This window comes from Amphiprion ocellaris, chromosome 18 (genome assembly GCF_022539595.1).
Source record: "Amphiprion ocellaris isolate individual 3 ecotype Okinawa chromosome 18, ASM2253959v1, whole genome shotgun sequence".
NCBI classification, from domain to species: domain Eukaryota; kingdom Metazoa; phylum Chordata; class Actinopteri; family Pomacentridae; genus Amphiprion; species Amphiprion ocellaris.
In genome coordinates this window covers 30,505,564-30,523,918 of record NC_072783.1, presented here as the reverse complement: position 1 = coordinate 30,523,918, position 18,355 = coordinate 30,505,564, and the positions used below count along the sequence as shown (strand labels likewise).

At 39.9% G+C, this 18,355-nt stretch overlaps 1 protein-coding gene across 5 annotated transcripts in view; it reads left to right on the top strand.

The window, feature by feature from the left end:
• LOC111568115 (A disintegrin and metalloproteinase with thrombospondin motifs 14) overlaps positions 1-18,355 on the top strand; it is a 75,859-nt gene that overhangs the window by 18,614 nt on the left and 38,890 nt on the right. For 4 of the 5 annotated variants that reach the window (XM_055004645.1, XM_035947793.2, XM_055004644.1 and 1 more), the window contains exons 5-11: positions 5,660-5,743; positions 8,902-9,058; positions 11,366-11,471; positions 17,029-17,172; positions 17,286-17,418; positions 17,633-17,746; positions 17,916-18,064. In XM_055004645.1, coding sequence (XP_054860620.1) covers positions 5,660-5,743; positions 8,902-9,058; positions 11,366-11,471; positions 17,029-17,172; positions 17,286-17,418; positions 17,633-17,746; positions 17,916-18,064 — 887 coding nt within the window. The remainder of the gene's footprint in view (positions 1-5,659; positions 5,744-8,901; positions 9,059-11,365; positions 11,472-17,028; positions 17,173-17,285; positions 17,419-17,632; positions 17,747-17,915; positions 18,065-18,355) is intronic. The other variant, XM_035947790.2, reaches the window with a different exon arrangement.

Here is an 18,355-nt window from a genome sequence, read left to right as displayed (position 1 = left end):
CCATGTCAATGTGATGCTGTACACAAGCCAGGGACACCTAGCGCCTGTAGCCCACAGCTGCTACTCTCATTTTCAGCCACAAGAGTCTCGTTTCAGTCCTCTGTGTGCTCCTCCTGGCTTTGTAATTATCCCCGTATACGTGGGGCTGGCCCATCCCTCTGCTGGACTTTTTTTTTTTCTTTTAAAGATGCAGAGACCTGAGTTCTGCAAGAAAAAAATATGCAGCCTCAGTGTTTACATATGTTGTCATGGAACTTTTATGATGCTATTTTTTGATGCTGTCCTCATTTTTTTTCAAGAGCTTCCCTGTTTCGGGTCCAGCATAAACACACGTATATAGGTCAGTATAGACCAGTCTGAGGAATTTGAGATTGTAACAAATCTGGGAGAATTTAGGGGTCACTCAAAGGTTCTTTACAACATTTATTGACCTGAATAGGCTTCTGTCAATGGAATATTTGCTTAAATGCCTTGGGTGTAACCCTGCATCCCAGAGCAAATTTGGACTTAAGCCAAGATAGCCTTTCTTCAGCGACAGAGCTTTTGTTCTGCATGGTCATAATTTTCTCCCGGATAAAGCTGACTGACACACACTGGTTGGTGTTCAGCAAAAGAGGAACATTCTGTTATTTTAGACTTTTATTTTTTTACAACACTAAACAAGACATTAAAGAAAGATTTAACTATATTGCTGTTAATATTAATGAATAAAACACCCTAAAGAAGAAATTAGTTGTGTTATCTTTGCCTACGACATACCTTGTTACATCAGGACAACAAAGAGCAAAGATTTCATGACATGTTGCTAAATTAAAAAATAACAATGAAAATTAAGCTGCTGGTTTAATGATAAAAGCCTTGGAAAAGTCCCTGGATGTCGTGCGCGTGCTTTTATGTTGGAGGTTGTGGTCATAACAGTTTAATTTTTCCGCTGTGAAGTAACCAAAGTTAAGTTTTTCAACAACTGAAAAACTAGATTGGGTAATGTTTTATAAAGAACCTAATTGAAGTAAAAACTAAAATCGAAACAACAGAATACAAATGATCTCACACTGGATAAATGGCACTTTTTTCTAGCATTGATTCAGCTGACGTTAGACCACAGGGGGACTTTGTCCAGTGTGTTGAATACCTTAATATTGCCTACATTTTTTCAGTCTGGAGCAAATACAGTCCTGTATCACTTATAGGTCCAGATTTGAATCATGTTGGTGTAAAATTAGAGGTTAAAAGATCAGAGAGGAAAGAGACAAATTCTGGATAGTTTTAAAAGTTGACGTTGAGTAATGCAGGCAGAGAGAAAGATGCTTTCACTGTTGAATATTGGTCAGAAGACTTACTGGATCAATAAGGAGAGATCAACTGGAGCAATTTGTATTGAAGTTATCAACAGAAAAAAGTATCAGCGATTAGATTAAATCAATATGAATTGTTTCCATGAAGTGAAGGCTCTTTTGAGAATATTTGAAAGGACAGAGCTATCTGGACTGTAATACCTGGTGTTATTTGTGTGGACTGGCGAGGTGGTTGTTGCTGGAGAAAGGTTGCTTGAAAGACACAATGAAGGAATTTTGATATAGGAAATCGAAACATCAGAAATTCCTCTGTCCAAATGTGAAAGAAAAGACCATCCTTCTTTAGAGCATTTTTCAAAGACTTATATGTGCTTTTGCCAATAGACATTTGCTTTGTGATTAGGTGTGATCCAATTTTACAAGTATTTCAGATTTGTGCAAACCAGGATCCTACAAGTAGCACACTTAGAAGAATAGATGCCTTTTCAGAATATCCAATTTCCTGCACAGCGTTGGATGAAAACAATATTACATTATGTTTAAGTCATGTTTGCACTATCAACTGTGTATAAAGACGAACCATCCACAGGGTTCTTGAACAGTGGTTTTCTTTGGCCATCGGCATCTTGGCTCATAACTCCTAGCTTATCCGAAAATGAGCAAAGAGGCGAGCATAATTGGAGCTAAGGCAGACTATGCAAAACTCTCTAGGCTATAGACTGTTCTATGTCTGCACCCACCTGTTACTCAGAACAGCCACACCCTCAATTACGGATAACTTTAGGCTTTAATCAAGTTTAAATGGGTGAATTATACAACAGTTCACCCCCTGCACAGGGAAATATACAGACCAAAACAGGTTGTTTTATTAGGCTGTAAAAATGCTTATTTCTGCTCCAAAGTTAACCTTTGACATGGGAGCCTATGGCAACTGTTTCACTTTTGGGGCTACCCTCATGTGGACATTGGAGGAACTGCAGTTTCTTTCATTATACATGAGCTTCCTCTTTAAGGTTGCCATTTGATCTGAGCATTATATATGAAGCTTCAGCCAGTGGGTAGTTTGCTTGGGTTAGCATTTGGCTTTCAGAAAGAGCTTGCCTCTGTGCAGGTGCCTGCATCAGGAGAGTAAAGAGGAGGATCTAAATGCAGACTAATGCAGGAAGGCAGGAACAGTTTAAACCCAGGCTGCGTTCCCAGTCAGTACATACTGCAGCGCCGCTTACACGATACATTCTGCTGCTAGCAGTCTGCACACAAAAGAGATATTCTACTTTGTCATAATATTGTCTCTTAGGCTTTAATTATCTTGCTCATATATCCGTCTGAAGTGTGCCGGCTCAAGCTTGTTTGCATTCATGCAAGACACTGATGTATGTGATGTATCATCATCAGAGGACTGTGATTCAGAAAGGCCAGAGAGGCATGCTGGCATCTAATTTCTGAATATTTTTGGCACACTGCATTTCACATACTATATGGAAGGACATACTACATTTCTTTTCTGGCATACTGTACAGTATGGTAGTATGGATACTGGAAGACACCCATCGTTTATTACCGAAACAGAAGCTTACAGGCGCATGAATGGCAGTGAAACAACGGAAATTATGGTCCAAACAGGTGATTTCAGCAAACAGGTGGAAAACTAGGCTGGAGAGTCCAGGTAAATGCCCCAAAAACAATCTGGGACATAGAATGGATGTGAAGAAATAGTTTATATAGCAGGGAGTCGACTGGGAATTGGGCACAGGTGAGGTGGGTGTGGCCAACAGGTGACTGGGAGGAGGATGGAAATCCAAGCACTTCAGATGGGGGGAACTGAAACATAAAATAGGGCTCAGATTGAAACAATGACTTCTGGACAGTCTCTTGCCAAACCAAGGAAAACTTTCTGTGAGTAACTTCCTGTAAAACCACAAACTTTTGTTTAAATATTGGTTTTGGTACACTTTAAACAAAAGAGATAAGTTAATTAGCATTTGAGGGGCTGGTTGATGGGTTCTTAAAGTTTTAGGCTGAGCCAAAATATCTGTTTCCTCCTGATAAGCTAAGCTAACCATGGTTTGGCTGTAATCTCATATTTAGATTGCAGGCATAAAAGCAAATAAAGAAACTATTCTGTGAAGAAGCTGAAGTCTAGAGACACAAGCCAAGTAAATAACTACTTTGCCAGAGATAAGAGATAATATTTAGTCTGGTATTAAGGTGCTGCCACAAAATCAGGAGTTGTAGGTTTAAATGAAACATGCAGCTCAATATTATCAGTCTACCAGTCACAAGGGGTAGCAAATGTTGAATTATTAATCACCAATTTACCCGCACACAATGTCTGAGTCTCTCAAGTAAAAATGGCATCAGCAAGAGCTGCACTTTAACCCAGCGGTATTATAATGATGTGGCAATCACAGTCTGCATGCATAAGGATATCATTTGTGACTAACAGTGAAGCAGTTTTAGTGTGGCAATTCTTCAGAAAAAACAAATGGGTATTTGTCAGATAACTGTTTATAAATTTGGTTTCTCAATTGCCTTTTGACAAGTTTTCAAACTAAGGCTAATTTGTAGATCCGGGTGGTAGTCCAGGCCAAGTAGAGGCTGAATTCAGGCCTGTCACAGACCAAACCTGGGGAGACTCAGTAACTACAACAGGAAATCGATGGGCATTGGCAGCAACTTTTGATATCAATATCCGTTTGGAATTTACAGTGGATCTATGCCCTTGAGCAGTGAACTTATTGTATTAAAAACCAATTGTAAGAATGATGCAGTTCAGCTTACAAGCTGCAGTAACAACGATTGGGAGATGTTAAAGAGTAACTCTAAAATAATATGTAAGGATAAGATTATTCAAAGACTAATCTCAGGGTTACAATTTAGAAAATGAACTAACAGTATTACTGGTGCATACTGAGGGTTAGGGTTGGGGTTTCTCTGCTATGATTTTGCAACTCTTCTAGGCAGAAATGAGGAAATGCATTTATAATTTTTGTGGTTTTATGGGAACTGGTAGGAAGTTGCACGAGTGAGATGATGATAAATTGTGCACACATGTTGCACATTTTCAGCTTGCAACACAATATATCAAGTTAAATATATGCATCTGTCACATGCAGCATCAACCCACATGCCTAAAAATGGCTGGTTGTAAACCGTATCTTTTCTCTCAGTAACAATGTGAGACTTTGTGAAGCTAAATTACAACTTATTTATTGCAATCAATAACCTGCACGGCCAGACTAAATGGCCTACATCAGGAGAAAGAAATTGTTTACTCGCCCGAATGAGTGCTGACATGAGTGCTGGTATCTGATGAAAATACAACACACTCGAGTGGAAATTGGACCTGGGATTTGAATAGGATCCCTAGCTCGGTGCTGGGTTATGCATGTGCATACCACAGTGCTCTTATAAAGCCAAATAGTAGTCGGCACATTTCTGGGTCAGACTTCTTTGCAATTGCATAACAATGCAGATTTCATTGGACGTTTGCCAGTGTCTTAACTACATATTTCATCATGAAGTTTGTTGTAACAGTTGAAAAAAATGGTTGCAATCGGGATGGTGCAGCTCAGAAATAGAATATGTAGAATTGTTTGGGGTTTTTTTGTGCTGGTAACTGTCAGAGTAAATACACATTCACTGTCTGCTTCAGTAGATTGTAGATAAAGCAGACTGATTTCAACAGGGAGGTGAATTCAATAACTTCCTTATCTTGTGCTACTAACCAAACTTTTTCGCTCCCAGCTGCACAAATGTAATTTAACTTCCCCGAAAAGCATCAGAGTTGTAACCTTGCTGTTCCCCAAACAGCACAGAAAGCAGCACTATCAGAAGCAGCAATAATGGAGGGAAAGATGCACCCACCAACGCATTATAGTATTAACAGTAGCCAATGTGGTAACCAATAGTTCACCAACCTCACTTTTTCCTCAGCGGATGTCAGTGAAGGGCTCTGATTTCCATAGTTTGAACAACCATAATTGGCATCGTTAGTTCTCTGCATTACCCACTTATTAATAAATTGCCCGTAATTACTGACTATTGTATCCTTTGGAAACTCTAGAAACCAGAGACAAAGTCAATGAGCTCTGCTATTGTTCGGTAATGGTCAGCTGAAAGCCCTGCGTGCACTAATTTTAGCTTTTTTATCCTGAGTGGAAACATTAAACCTTTGTTCTCCAAGACGTTGGCTGCGTTGTTTTGTATTAATACTCCACTTTAAGGACAGCCATGTGCTCGGTTGTGCCTGTGAGTTTTGTGCTCTGAGTCCATTAGATGTTCTCAAATCAGCTTCATCTAGTGCGCTGTGTACCATCCATCTTTCACACAGCTGTTTGACCAGACTCTTCATTTCCTTTCAGGTTGATGAAATCTATCACGATGAATCTCTGGGAACGAACATCAACATTGTCCTCGTGCGCATGATAATGGTTGGGTACCGGCAGGTGAGATATCTCATAGACTGATGCTAATTTCTGAATGTTCAGGTACGTTTTCAAATAGCTTTCAAGGCGAGTACATTGACAGCAGGCATATATTTATTTTCTGTTTTGCCCACCCTTTCCATTCATAGCGTACCCTATGTACATATTGCTAGGTATTGCTATTACTGCCTTCAGGAAATGATGAAATGTATTTTATGTTGCTTTGAGTTCTGTTTTAAATGAAAAACAGGCTTTCCACTCTGACTGAAAAGAAAATGAGAGAACAGTAGCTTTTAGACATCACCTTCCAGTGATGGAAAAGTAAGATTCAGAAACACTCCACTGCACTTGCAAGTGTCAGTCAGGGCCATTTTTGTACAAACTAAATAAGCAAGACCCAATGTTCTGCTGGACTTGTCTTGTTAAATTTACACAGGACCAGTTGTTCCCACCGTTTGTGCTAACAGGAACAAACTGACTACAGGCTAAAGCATCGTGCTTAACATATGAGAGTGGCTTTGAGAAAGAAGATTTTTTTTTTTAACCTTTTATGGGTTTTTAATTGACCTTTTATATGTGTGCATAGGGCTGTACAGTGGTGTAGTGGTTAGCACTTTCGCCTTGCAGCAAGAAGGTCCCTGGTTCGCGTCCCGGCTTTCCCGGGATCTTTCTGCATGGAGTTTGCATGTTCTCCCTGTGCATGCGTGGGTTTTCTCCGGGTACTCCGGCTTCCTCCCACAGTCCAAAAACATGCTGAGGTTAATTGATCATTCTAAATTGCCCGTAGGTGTGAATGTGAGAGTGCTTGTGTGTCCTTGTATGTGGCCCTGCGACAGACTGGCGACCTGTCTAGGGTGTCCCCTGCCTTCACCTGAGTCAGCTGGGATAGACTCCAGCCCCCCCATGACCCTAGTGAGGAATAAGCGGTGTATAGATAATGGAATGGAATATGTGCATATGAATAATAATAGCAGGGCAAGTATCCCTTTGGCAACAGATGGTAAGAAAACATCATTAAATGTAGCAATGCATTATTGTTTTGACAGTAGTTTCAAATTGGACAAAAACATACACACACACACACACACACACACACACACACACACACACACACACACACACACACACACACACACAGAGAGAGAGAGAGAGAGAGAGAGAGAGACAAAGATTCAGGAAGCAATTTATTCTAAAAATATTGCATTTACAGTAAATGACTTCATATTAAATTGGTGCACGTGTGGATTCACAGTGGCCTGGTTTTGTATGACTTGATTTCTACCTAGTAACCTGGTTTCTTGTGCACCTGTTGATTCCCTATATGTGCCGTAGCTCCACCACAAAAAAAAATCTATATTCATGAAACAGTCTACAGCTCTAAGATGCTGTGAGAGGGTGTTCTGCATAATATGGAAATGAAGTTATGACCCTAAATAACAAGGGAGAGTTCACATCCTTGGTGCATTGTGGATCACTTGGTGGTTATAAGTCTTTAGCAGAGTGTGATTTTGTTATGCATCAGGTGGTCTCAGTGCTGTTTACTGTTTAACTGAGAGGCAAATGTGAAATAAAACAAGATGACAGCATTCTAGAGCATATTCATACTCAGTGCCAAAGACCTGTAAAATGACACGCTCACAGTACATAGTTTATATAAATGAAGTATTTATTATGTGCAAAAAATTATAAATGACACTAACAAATAGTGTACATAAAGTCACTCAGTAGGGACCTGTTTGCTGATGTGTCACACAAATCACATATAAATAATGCAGAGCCCAAGTATTAGAAAAACAGTCCCATCTGACTGATGATGAAAGATTCTGAAGTACATGGTTCCTGTTTGCTAATTTCTATAAAACACAAGAATTATTTTCTTTACTCTTGATTGTATTGTAGGTGCAAAAACAAACAAATCAAACCATGTAGTATTACTTGGCTGTGCTTGAAGTCAAAACATCCACAGTATTTGCATTTTTATTGGATTTAATGCACGTACGATTTTGTTTGTCAGCTCACCTGTTGACACCTTTTGTCAACTGTTCTGTTGTTAGCAGGCTGCAAAACACATAGTAATGAGGTACAAATCCACTGTACTTTATGTGAATGGTGACAGACGTGAGTGAGTCATTTTCTGTGTGCACGTATCAGCTGTGCTCAAGTGCCTTTTCATCTGCGGATCTGACTGATGCTGCCTGGAGGCCTTTATTTCGCACACTTGGCTTGCCTTGGCTTGCTGTTTACACAGCACCAATTAGATGAGCTCAAATGTGTTGAATGCGTCACCAGCTTTACTTGCAGCTCACACTCCCTCTTCTTCATGGGTGCTCTCATTCCTCCTGGCCTCAAACTTTCTGTGTATTCATGGCGATTTCATCCGTGACTCAGTTTGGTTGTCCAATTGGACGGATTTTCATCACATGGAAGACGAAACAGAGCACTATTTCCAGTTGAGCTTCCACATCCTCTGCCTACATTCATAGCATAGACTATTATACAGTCTGTAATTCATCGCAGCTGTGCCATGCATACACACAAACCTTTTCCTCTTCTGACAGTGCAGTTTTCACATTTTTCACATGGAAAAGTAGAGGGCATGCTAGATCTGCACTCTGGACAATCTTTCACATCATAGCAGCTATTAGCACCGTGACAACTTCCTTCTGGCACATCAGCTTTCAAAGAAGGAACCCTTTGAATTATAAACCTAATAAATATTCAATATTTACTGGAAACTTTCAGATAATTTAATTCAACGTTACATTAAGACTAATACCTTTAATCCCATGTGTTGCCATACATTTTTCTAAGAATAAACACCCACACTGTTGCCTCCTTTTGTGCCAGATTTTGCTTTCTGTCTGCTGTTCAGTCACAGTCACGAGCACCAGAAGAGAAACAGAGGCTCTGGTGAACTTGATGAATTAAGTCTCATATATGGATTTCAGATTTATACCCCATATGCTGTGATGTGAGCTGTTACAGTGTGAATGTACTCTCTATTTGTGGTTTGTTCCTGTCTGCAAATTTCTCAGAGAAAGGAAAAGCTATCTCCTTTCAAGTGTTCAGTTTGAGGTTACGTGCACACCAGAAGTGGTGAAGGGGAATGATAAGGCAGGTAATTGGGTTTCTAATCACAGTTTGATAACACATATTTCCTGCCTCTTCATATTGCGCAGTCTATCAGCCTGATCGAGCGTGGCAACCCATCTCGCAGCCTCGAGCAGGTGTGCCGATGGGCCAACACGCAGCAGCGCCGCGACCCCGACCACGCCGAGTACCACGACCACGCCATCTTCCTCACAAGGCAAGATTTTGGTCCCGCAGGTATGCAAGGTACTGTATTTTTCTCGATCGAGGCCTGTGCAGACTGAGTGCTGATATCTGCTTCCATTCACAAAGGGGTTGGCTTGAAGTCTTGCCCAGGTAAGGTCGATGGAAATTTAAAAGCGGGGGCTGCGACTTAAGATCGCTAAATTCTGCAGACGGCAGCCTCACAGGAAAATAATTACTGAGTATCTTTCCAAAACCTTGCTGACTTGACATTGATGCCACCCTGGAAAAATGAAAAACTGAGATTGAAAATGCTGAAGAAGGTTTTTGGCATGTAGAGAAAAAACAGAAATGTTTGTTGGTGTGTCACTTATGTAAACTAACTGTTACTTTTGAATTCAGTTTTGCAAAGTTCAAGTATTAACTTTTCATCTCTCGTAAAACATCAGTAGATTATTCTACATCTAAATATGACCGTACATGTATGCAGTCAGTAGTTGTGTGCTATACATGTTGTTCTCTCAGTTTAGCTTTTGTCTCACCCTGTATTTCTTCTTTTCAGCCCTTCAAAACAAAATTTGAAGTGAGCAGCCAAACCTCCAGAGAAACTGGGTCCAGAATGAACAAACATCCACTGTGCTCGAAGCTCAATATCTTGCTTTGACCTGTGTATATTTTTAACTTTTAAAGCACATGTGTCATGTTTAGAGGACAGCCCGAGGCTACCTGGTTTGCTTGTCACACCTCCAGATGTTGCCATAGCGGCAGTTGTGTTGTGTTCATAACAAGCCCAGTTTCTATGGCACCTTGCACTGTGTAGAGCCGGACCCTGTGCTGTGTCTCAGGGTCATGAGCAGACATCACACTTTGTTGTCAAGGTTTAGCTGTGAGATGGTAGATTCTATATCCAAATACAGATATTGGGCTGTCGGGTAAATAGAATGAGTGCAAATGGAGACAATAAGGATGCAAAAAACTGTTTATCTGACATGGTATCATTGAGTGATGATGACATTTACAAACGCACTTAAATCCTGTGAATGATTTCAGGTGTTTTTGATATGCTCTCCTTGTCACTGAATGATTGCCCATGCAGGATGTCCAATGTTTGAGTTTATCAACCAGATGACAGAGACCACCTTCTCTTCTCACTTTTGACATCAGCAGTAGAGAAACACATTTCGACTGTAGCTGCTGCTGCACCTTTTTCGCTTCAATGTGCAAAGCTCCAAATGGCCTCTTCATGGGAATGTAATCTGCATTCTCTTGAATTCCTTTTATCTGCCTTTCAGATAAAGGTTCATGCTCCACAGCTGCTTTCATGTTTGGCTATTTCACTTGCAGCATTAATACATTCATTTTGTCATCATTCATGAGTAGAAACCAAATCAAGTGGATCAAAAGCTGGTCTTGATAAAGCGCCATCATATCATGTTGTAGCACAAAACTCACTCTGCTATGTCTGAAATAACTTTGCTGTAGACATTTCTGTTTCAGCACCACCAAAATAACCTGACATACATGCCTCTCATTAGTCTTGATCACCAGCTGTCTGCCTGCTGCATTCTCTGCTTTTTACCTGCATGCCAAAAAATGGTCTTCTGATGGTCAGAACGCATGAAATTACCAGAAAGCCGCCAAAAGAAGGCCGACACAAGCGTGCTTCTGAACCAAACCAAATGCACTAAAGCTGAATCGCTGCACACCTCTTGATCGAGTTATGTGTCATGTTTGTGCTTTGCTTAAAAAGTTTGGTGAACTGTGTGAAATGTAGCGATGCCAAGTGGGTGTCTGCTGGGTAATGATGACGACAGGCTTCTGAAATTGCTTTGGGACTTGGAAATCTTTGACAGCTGTGACATTTGAGCTTCAGGCTCCTTCACACCCCCTGATTAAATGCTCTATAGTATGGCTATTTGTTGTTCCTTAGCGTTAATCAATGTGCTTTTAAGATGCTTTGATGTAAATATAAAGCTTTTAGTATTTCACTTTTGTGTAGCGCAAAGATGTACTATTACTGAGTGGCATCTGGATCTTAATACAAAATATCACCAATACTTCTTGAATGTACATTTTCTTTTAGAAGCATTTCTGTCTCTTTAGTTCACCTTGAGTGAGTTACAGTATTACTGCCTGAATACCATACACTGTATCTGACCAAAAGCAATCTCAAGCTCTCCAGAGAAATTCAGCTTCACACCAAGAAAACCTTTACAATGACTGCAATTACATCATATATAGATCTCTCATAAAAGTTCAATAATGTCACGTAAAGAGCCAATTTTCCGCCTTATCGCACTGCATGAGAATGTCACCACCTTTATTCTGGTACTTGATTACTGGGGCTGTGTGGTCTTTTCTGTTGCTCAGGTTATGCTCCAGTGACAGGGATGTGCCACCCACTGAGGAGCTGCACTCTGAACCATGAGGATGGCTTCTCCTCCGCCTTTGTGGTTGCTCACGAAACCGGCCACGTGTGAGTAATGGCATCATAATGAAAGGCCCAGTCGAGTTTCACAGGCTCTTACTGCAACCAATTAAGCCGATAGTTTTGCATGGTACTGTGGACTGTAATCAAATTTTAATGGGGCTCTGTTGTCTCAGCAAAACAAAGCATCTGGGCGTGAGAGCAGCATCGATTCAATTTAATCCGGTTTTATTTGTATAGCGCCACTTCACAATTTCAGACATCTCATGGGACTTCATATAGTAAAATGAAGATCCTACAAACACTACCGTTTTATAGGCGACAGTGGGAATTAAAATCTCCCATTTCAAAGGAAGAAATGTACGGCAGCCATCTGCGTCGACTGGTTAGGGTGAGGGTAAAGAGAAGAGCGAACAGCAAAGTGGGACAATATGGTACAATAAGGTCTTCAAGATAGGATGGAGGTTGGTCACTGAGTGCTTTGTATGTGAGGAGAAGGAGTTTAGGTTCTATTATGGATTTTACAGTGAGCTAATATGGGAGAAATTATATCTGGCTTCCTAGGTTCTATCAGTACTCTGGATCAGTTGGAGGTTTTCCAGAGCGTTATTGAGACATCCCAGTAATAATGAATTCATAATAGTCTATCCGGGAAAATGCAAATGCGTGGACTAGTTTTTCAGCATCACTCTGAGACAGGATGTTCCTGATTTTAACTATACTGCAGGCAAAAGTAGGCCGTCCTACAGGCTTGTTTTATGCGAGTTAAAGGACATAGGCTGGTCACAGTAACTCCAAGGTACCTCACAGTCGAACTCGAGGGAAAGACAATGACATCAAGAGTAACTATATGGTGAGATGATGTGTTGTTTGAATTTATAGGGAGGTCATCTTTGCCTTTAAGACATGCATGAAGTTTGATGTGTTTCACCTGGTTCCATAGATATTAAAGTGAATAACCATACAGCCCAAAATTTTACCCTATTTTTCTCTTATTATTATTGTTAAAATTTTGCCATTTTTGACCATTTTTCTAGATGTGGCATTGTAGATATTGATAGGCATCTTTCAAATATATTAGTTTTCACCTCTATGCAGCTCTCTATGGTTCATTATTTAGAACTAGTAATAGGCAGCATTCACTCTAGGAACTTTTGAGCTGCAGTCTGACTCTTTAACAGCTTCTGCTTGTGACGACATGACAGACTTATTGTGCATAACCTTGGTCCATTTCACACTGATGGAGCTCTAAAGGCTCACGATGTACTGTAACCTCTGCCTCCTGCTGTGGCTGAAAGTGGCCTCCAAAGACTTGATCGACTGTCAAATCATAGAAAAGAGCAGATGCACAGGTTGCCAAGTTCCTCATCTGTTTATGGTGGAAAGAAAGGCGGCTGTGTCTGTAGGCGTTTAGAGACCCTGGACCTTTGAACACAAAAGCATAATTTAATCGCTGAGTGTTGACATGTATATATGAGTGCTTTTGAAATAGTTTTTCAATGGTTTTCGTTGTGCCTGTGACTTTCTTTTTCATTTTGCTGAACCACACTGTAACACTGAATTGCCACTGACTGACACACAGGCAATGCAAATGTAGATTTCTGCCCGAACAGCCTTCAAATATTGTGAAACCTCTCCACATTATCTTAAATTTAAGGGGAATTCAAGAGTTTTATCAGGGTTAAGACATATTGTAAAATTCATTTTAAAAAAGTGAAAATCAAAGCAAAAACATGAGCAAAACCTTGATTATAGTATAAAGCATTCAGTAACTATCCACAACTGTCCTTGCTGCAAACTGTGGTGAACAGTGTCCTCTTGCAGTAAGTAGCAGAACAACTTTTAAACCAATGGTAACAATTATCAAGGTGACAGCAACTTACTCTATTAGAAATAAAACTCAAACATTGATGAGTGAAAAAAAATCCAGGAATGCAGTGAAAAAAAGTGTCCTTTATACTCACTGTCCTATTCATGTAATTGCAATTTAACATAGCAGAATGTCAGAGCACATGAATAATGAGCAAGAAGTAATAGAAATAGGATAACATGTATTGTTATGTATAATCTAGAGCATTGGTATTATAGAAACTTTTATTCTGATCTCAGAGGTCATTTAGGAAATTGCCTGATGATTAACTGATATGCTGTGCCATCAAATCAATATTTTTTTGGACATTTTTGCTGATTTAAAACACTGTCTTAGATTTTCTCGTGTGTCAGGTGTGGTTCAAATAATTAACCTCTAATTATTGAGTTATTTTCAGCTGGCAAAGGAAGCATAAGGAGGCTAAAATATACTGACACTGACTGGGAAAGGTGTCATAATCGTTCACTGCGTCTTGCAGACTTTAAATGCACCAGTCAATTGCTGACACCTTTTAGCAGTGCAAAAAAGCCACCTGATGAATCTTGTTTGATTTAATTTCTACTTTAATAGCTTCTAAAAGCTGCCGAACCTAAGCAGCAGTTCATTTAAATGTTCTAATTAAATTGCAGTTATTTCCATATGAAGCATAAATTTAACAAATAGGTGTTGTTGAATATAAACTAGAGCAATGCAGCGCTTCAGTTACAACCAGACCCAACCAGTTGTGTCCTGTCTGCATCTTTGTAGCATTATTATTTTATGTCCAAATGCATGCTAGTTAGGCAAAATAAAATTCTAAATTCCCACCAAGTGGGTTTTAGCCATGTGATGGACTGGCAGCCTGTCTGTCGTATTCTCTACCTTTTCTCTATGCTGAGATAAGCTTCAGCTTTTCATGAACCTGAGCAGGATTAGGGAGTATTGAAATTGCATGGGTTATTTTGCACAAAAGAAAGATAATACTGCACTGTTATTTAGGCATAGATGTTAATAAACACAGGATTTCAGCATGCAGCCACAGTGTGTTTGTTTGATTCAATAAAAGCACACTGAGTATCTGACATCTGTAATGAAAACATTGATTTTCTTGAAATGACCAGCAGCCTATTGACTTGAAGCAGCAATAATCACTGTGCTTTATATGAACTGTTGATCACGTAACAGCCTTGATGCAAAAGGGGTTGCTCTTATTGATGCACCTGCAGAGAATCACCACTTGACTTTGCAGTTTCCCTTCAATTCTCTGAGGGTTTTAGCATCATTCTGCATATTGTTTTCATTCACTATCTTCACTCCCATCGTGTTATTTTCAGCCACAGCAGGCAGCTGTTAAGCGTCTTAATAACAAAGATGCCTCACTGCTTAAAGATTATATGAAGAAAAGAAAAAGGAGAGGAAAATTTGACAGATTATTTATTGATTAGACTCATGTTTTCTGCAGGTGTATTGATTTGTCTTGTCTGCAAGTGGACATTTTGCCCTTACAATTTGCTTCTGAATCCTCACTTAATATCTGTGCAATACAATTAGTGTGTTAGATAGCACTCGCCTTTGTTGTCATCTTACACTGAGGTGTGACAGATTATGGAATGTTCTTTTCTAACTCCCTGCAGACAGCACTTCAGCTCATTGTCACAAATGAGAAGAGCCTGTCTCTGTTCCAGGCTGAAGCATGTTCCTGCTGTTTTCTCTCCACTTATTCTAAAATACACGAGCACCTCCAGTAAGGTTTAAATAAATCATCGTTTCAACAGAGAAACATGAATGAATAGTTTAGTTGGCATTTATCACCTGCAGCTCACATGTCGGTGTGTCAGTGGCTTTCATCAGACAGCTAAAATCCTGCATCTCTAATTCATGATTTGTTTGTCTAAAATGCGAATCCTGAGGTTTATTATTCATAAGTATGAGGACACATTTTGATTGACTGATGTAGAAATGAAGATTACTATTATTCTCTGCTGTAAATATGCCACCACCAACATCCAGCCAATGTTTTGGATGTTTTTAACTGCAACAGAAAGTCCTGCACCCATATATAAGCAGCAGAATCATGGCTAGAAGTAAGGAGAACTCAAAAATCTATCTGCTCTGTGCATACACAGCCTGCAGTTCAGCCCAGATCAACTGAAAAGTCTCTGAATTTTTGTGAATTGACTGTTAGGCACATCTGATTCACTAATTACTTTCCAGTTGTGTGGATGAGTATAGAATTTTTTGTATTTTACGGAATCAGTGAAAACTGATAATATATTATTCAAAAACCTTTATGTTGCCTATTGTTACAAGTAAAAATATCTGATGTGAAAAAAGACCAAGTTAAGTAACAATAAAAACATCTTAATGCGATCTCTTAAGTGTTATTATATATGTACAGATAGATTTAACTAGGAGGACGAAAATAACGTTTAAGTTAAAAATGCTTAAAACTACATACAAAACTTTGTTCACATTTGGCAAAAATGTAGCAAAACCTCTGCAGTTCACATACATTCATTTATTTTAAATTGTTTTGGAAATGTTTATCCACTTTCCATTTTAAGAAAACATTAGCTGACATGATTATTCAAACCGTGTGAGGATCTGTAAATTTAATTAGTAAAAGCTGACTGATGTGTGGCTTCCATCTTGTCAGTTTCTTGACAGAGAACAAACATTTCAAACCTGTTTAGTGGTTCACAGGGTTACATCAGCAAAGTGCCATTTTTGCACTTAAATTGAACTAATAATATCAATGTGTTTTAGTGAGATTTAGATGTGCTTTCAGGTTGTATTGTTTTTTATTTATTTATTTGCCTTTGGTCAGAATCAGATTAGCTCTTTGCCCCTTCCACTCTTAATGCTAAACCATGTTAGCTGGCTCTGCATGACAAGCAGATACAGACGTGTTGGTAGTGTGAATCTTCTGGTGTGATGTTAACAGGCTTTGTTGAAAGCAGGGTGGTGTTCAAGCATGCAGATGTTTGTTTTTAAAGGCAGCTACAACAGAACAGTTGATCTAGTACAAGGGTACCTCAAAAAGTTCTCGACCTCACCAGAAAATGTCAGAGGAGAAAGATTGTTGCACTATTTTCAACATAGTCCCCTTTAACTTCAATGCATTTGGTACAACAATGCTCAAGCTTTGCTATCCCTTTGTGGAAGACGGTCACTTCTCAAACCTCCAGAGACTCCGCAACAGCATTCATGAACTCGTTGAGGCAAAAGTTCAAAGTCACATTTGGCCGCTTCTGCCACCTGAGCCTTGTGGACTTTTTTTTTTTTTTTTTGATTGCTTCAGAACTCTTGAGTTTTGTGGACAGTTACATAAGGTATTATAGTTTACAGTTATGCCCCAAAATGGGAAGTACGCCCCTTGTTTCCAGATGAGGTCGAGAACTTTTGAAGTACCTTTGCACCAAATAATACCACAACCAGAATTACTAATATCTATACTAATATGAAGTAATACATGCAGCCATTTACAAAACACATGATTCCTACTCGAGACCAGACTTTATATCTGTAGTGTTGATACTTCTAGTTTTCATCTGTGCAGCCTCTGGAGAAAATTCGTGGTTAATATGTTGTTGTCAAAGTCATCAGCACACGTAGAGCCTACCAACGTTTCAGTATAGCAGAGCATCTGGTATGATATGTAAATATGTGAAATCAACCAGCCTCCATCTGTCTAGTTGTGTTTTGCTGTTCATGCTGCATGCACTCCTGCTTAATGAGCATATCTTCACCCTTCAGGTTAGGTATGGAGCACGATGGCCAGGGGAACCGCTGTGCTGATGAGACCAGCATGGGCAGCATCATGGCACCACTGGTCCAAGCAGCTTTCCATCGTTATCACTGGTCTCGCTGCAGCAAACAGGAGCTCAACAGATACATCCAGTATGTTCTGCTTCTCCTGCTCCACTATTTCTAATTTTCTCTTGGGCCTCTTGGTCTGTTCTCCAAAGATCTCATGCTGCATCACATTTATGACCGTATTATGATCTCCTCAGCTCCTATGACTGCCTGCTGGATGATCCTTTTGAACATAAGTGGCCCAAGCTTCCTGAGCTCCCTGGGATAAACTATTCAATGGATGAGCAGTGCCGCTTTGATTTCGGCGTTGGTTATAAAATGTGCACAGCTGTAAGTCTTTCATACCTGTGTAATGTGTTTTTTTCGTTCAGAATCCAACAGAGGTAATACAGAACCCAGCACATACAAGACAGCCAGAAAAACAGTAAACTGAGGGTGCTTTGCTAACAGTGACCTGTATGGGTGGATTTTCAGCAGGAAAAAAGCTGAATAATTTAGTTTGTTTACTTACCTACCTTTCAAAAATGCTGTTTTCCCACTGTAGTTTCGAACATACGACCCTTGCAAGCAACTGTGGTGCAGCCACCCAGACAACCAGTACTTTTGCAAAACCAAAAAAGGTCCTCCAGTCGACGGGACTGAGTGCGCACCAGGAAAGGTAAGAAATGTCTTTGAATCAGCTTCTATTTTCTTCTACAACAATTGCTAAGTGGAATTCTGTGAAGATAGGAAGCAGAGAGAAAATGAGTACGTTTTCAAAGTAGTCGACCATCATTAGTCAGGACATCACTGACCTTACTATCGCGCTCATCATGCTGTCTTTTCAGTGGTGTTTCAAGGGACATTGCATCTGGAGATCCAGCCAGGAGCCTCAGGGTCACGATGGAAGTTGGGGCTCCTGGTCAAAGTTTGGCTCTTGCTCCAGAACGTGTGGAGGGGGAGTTCGCTCCCGCAGCAGGCAGTGCAACAATCCCCCGTAAGTTCTACAGCAGTGGAAAAACTGATTCTGACTGGCAAAAAATAGAGACAAAGAACACAATGAAAATGAATAGCGTACTTATTCACAGGTAAAGTAGTTTATGTGTGACATCCTTTAAAAGTGTGAATGCGCAGCTGGATGAACCAGGAACATTTTCACATTAAAGTAATGGCATTTATATTTGACAGAATGTTCAGCTTCGACAAAATAACAAGCAAACAGAGTTGCAAATATTCACCAGGGGGTTTAAAATCCACCAATCATCTGCAGACATCATGCTTCTTAAGC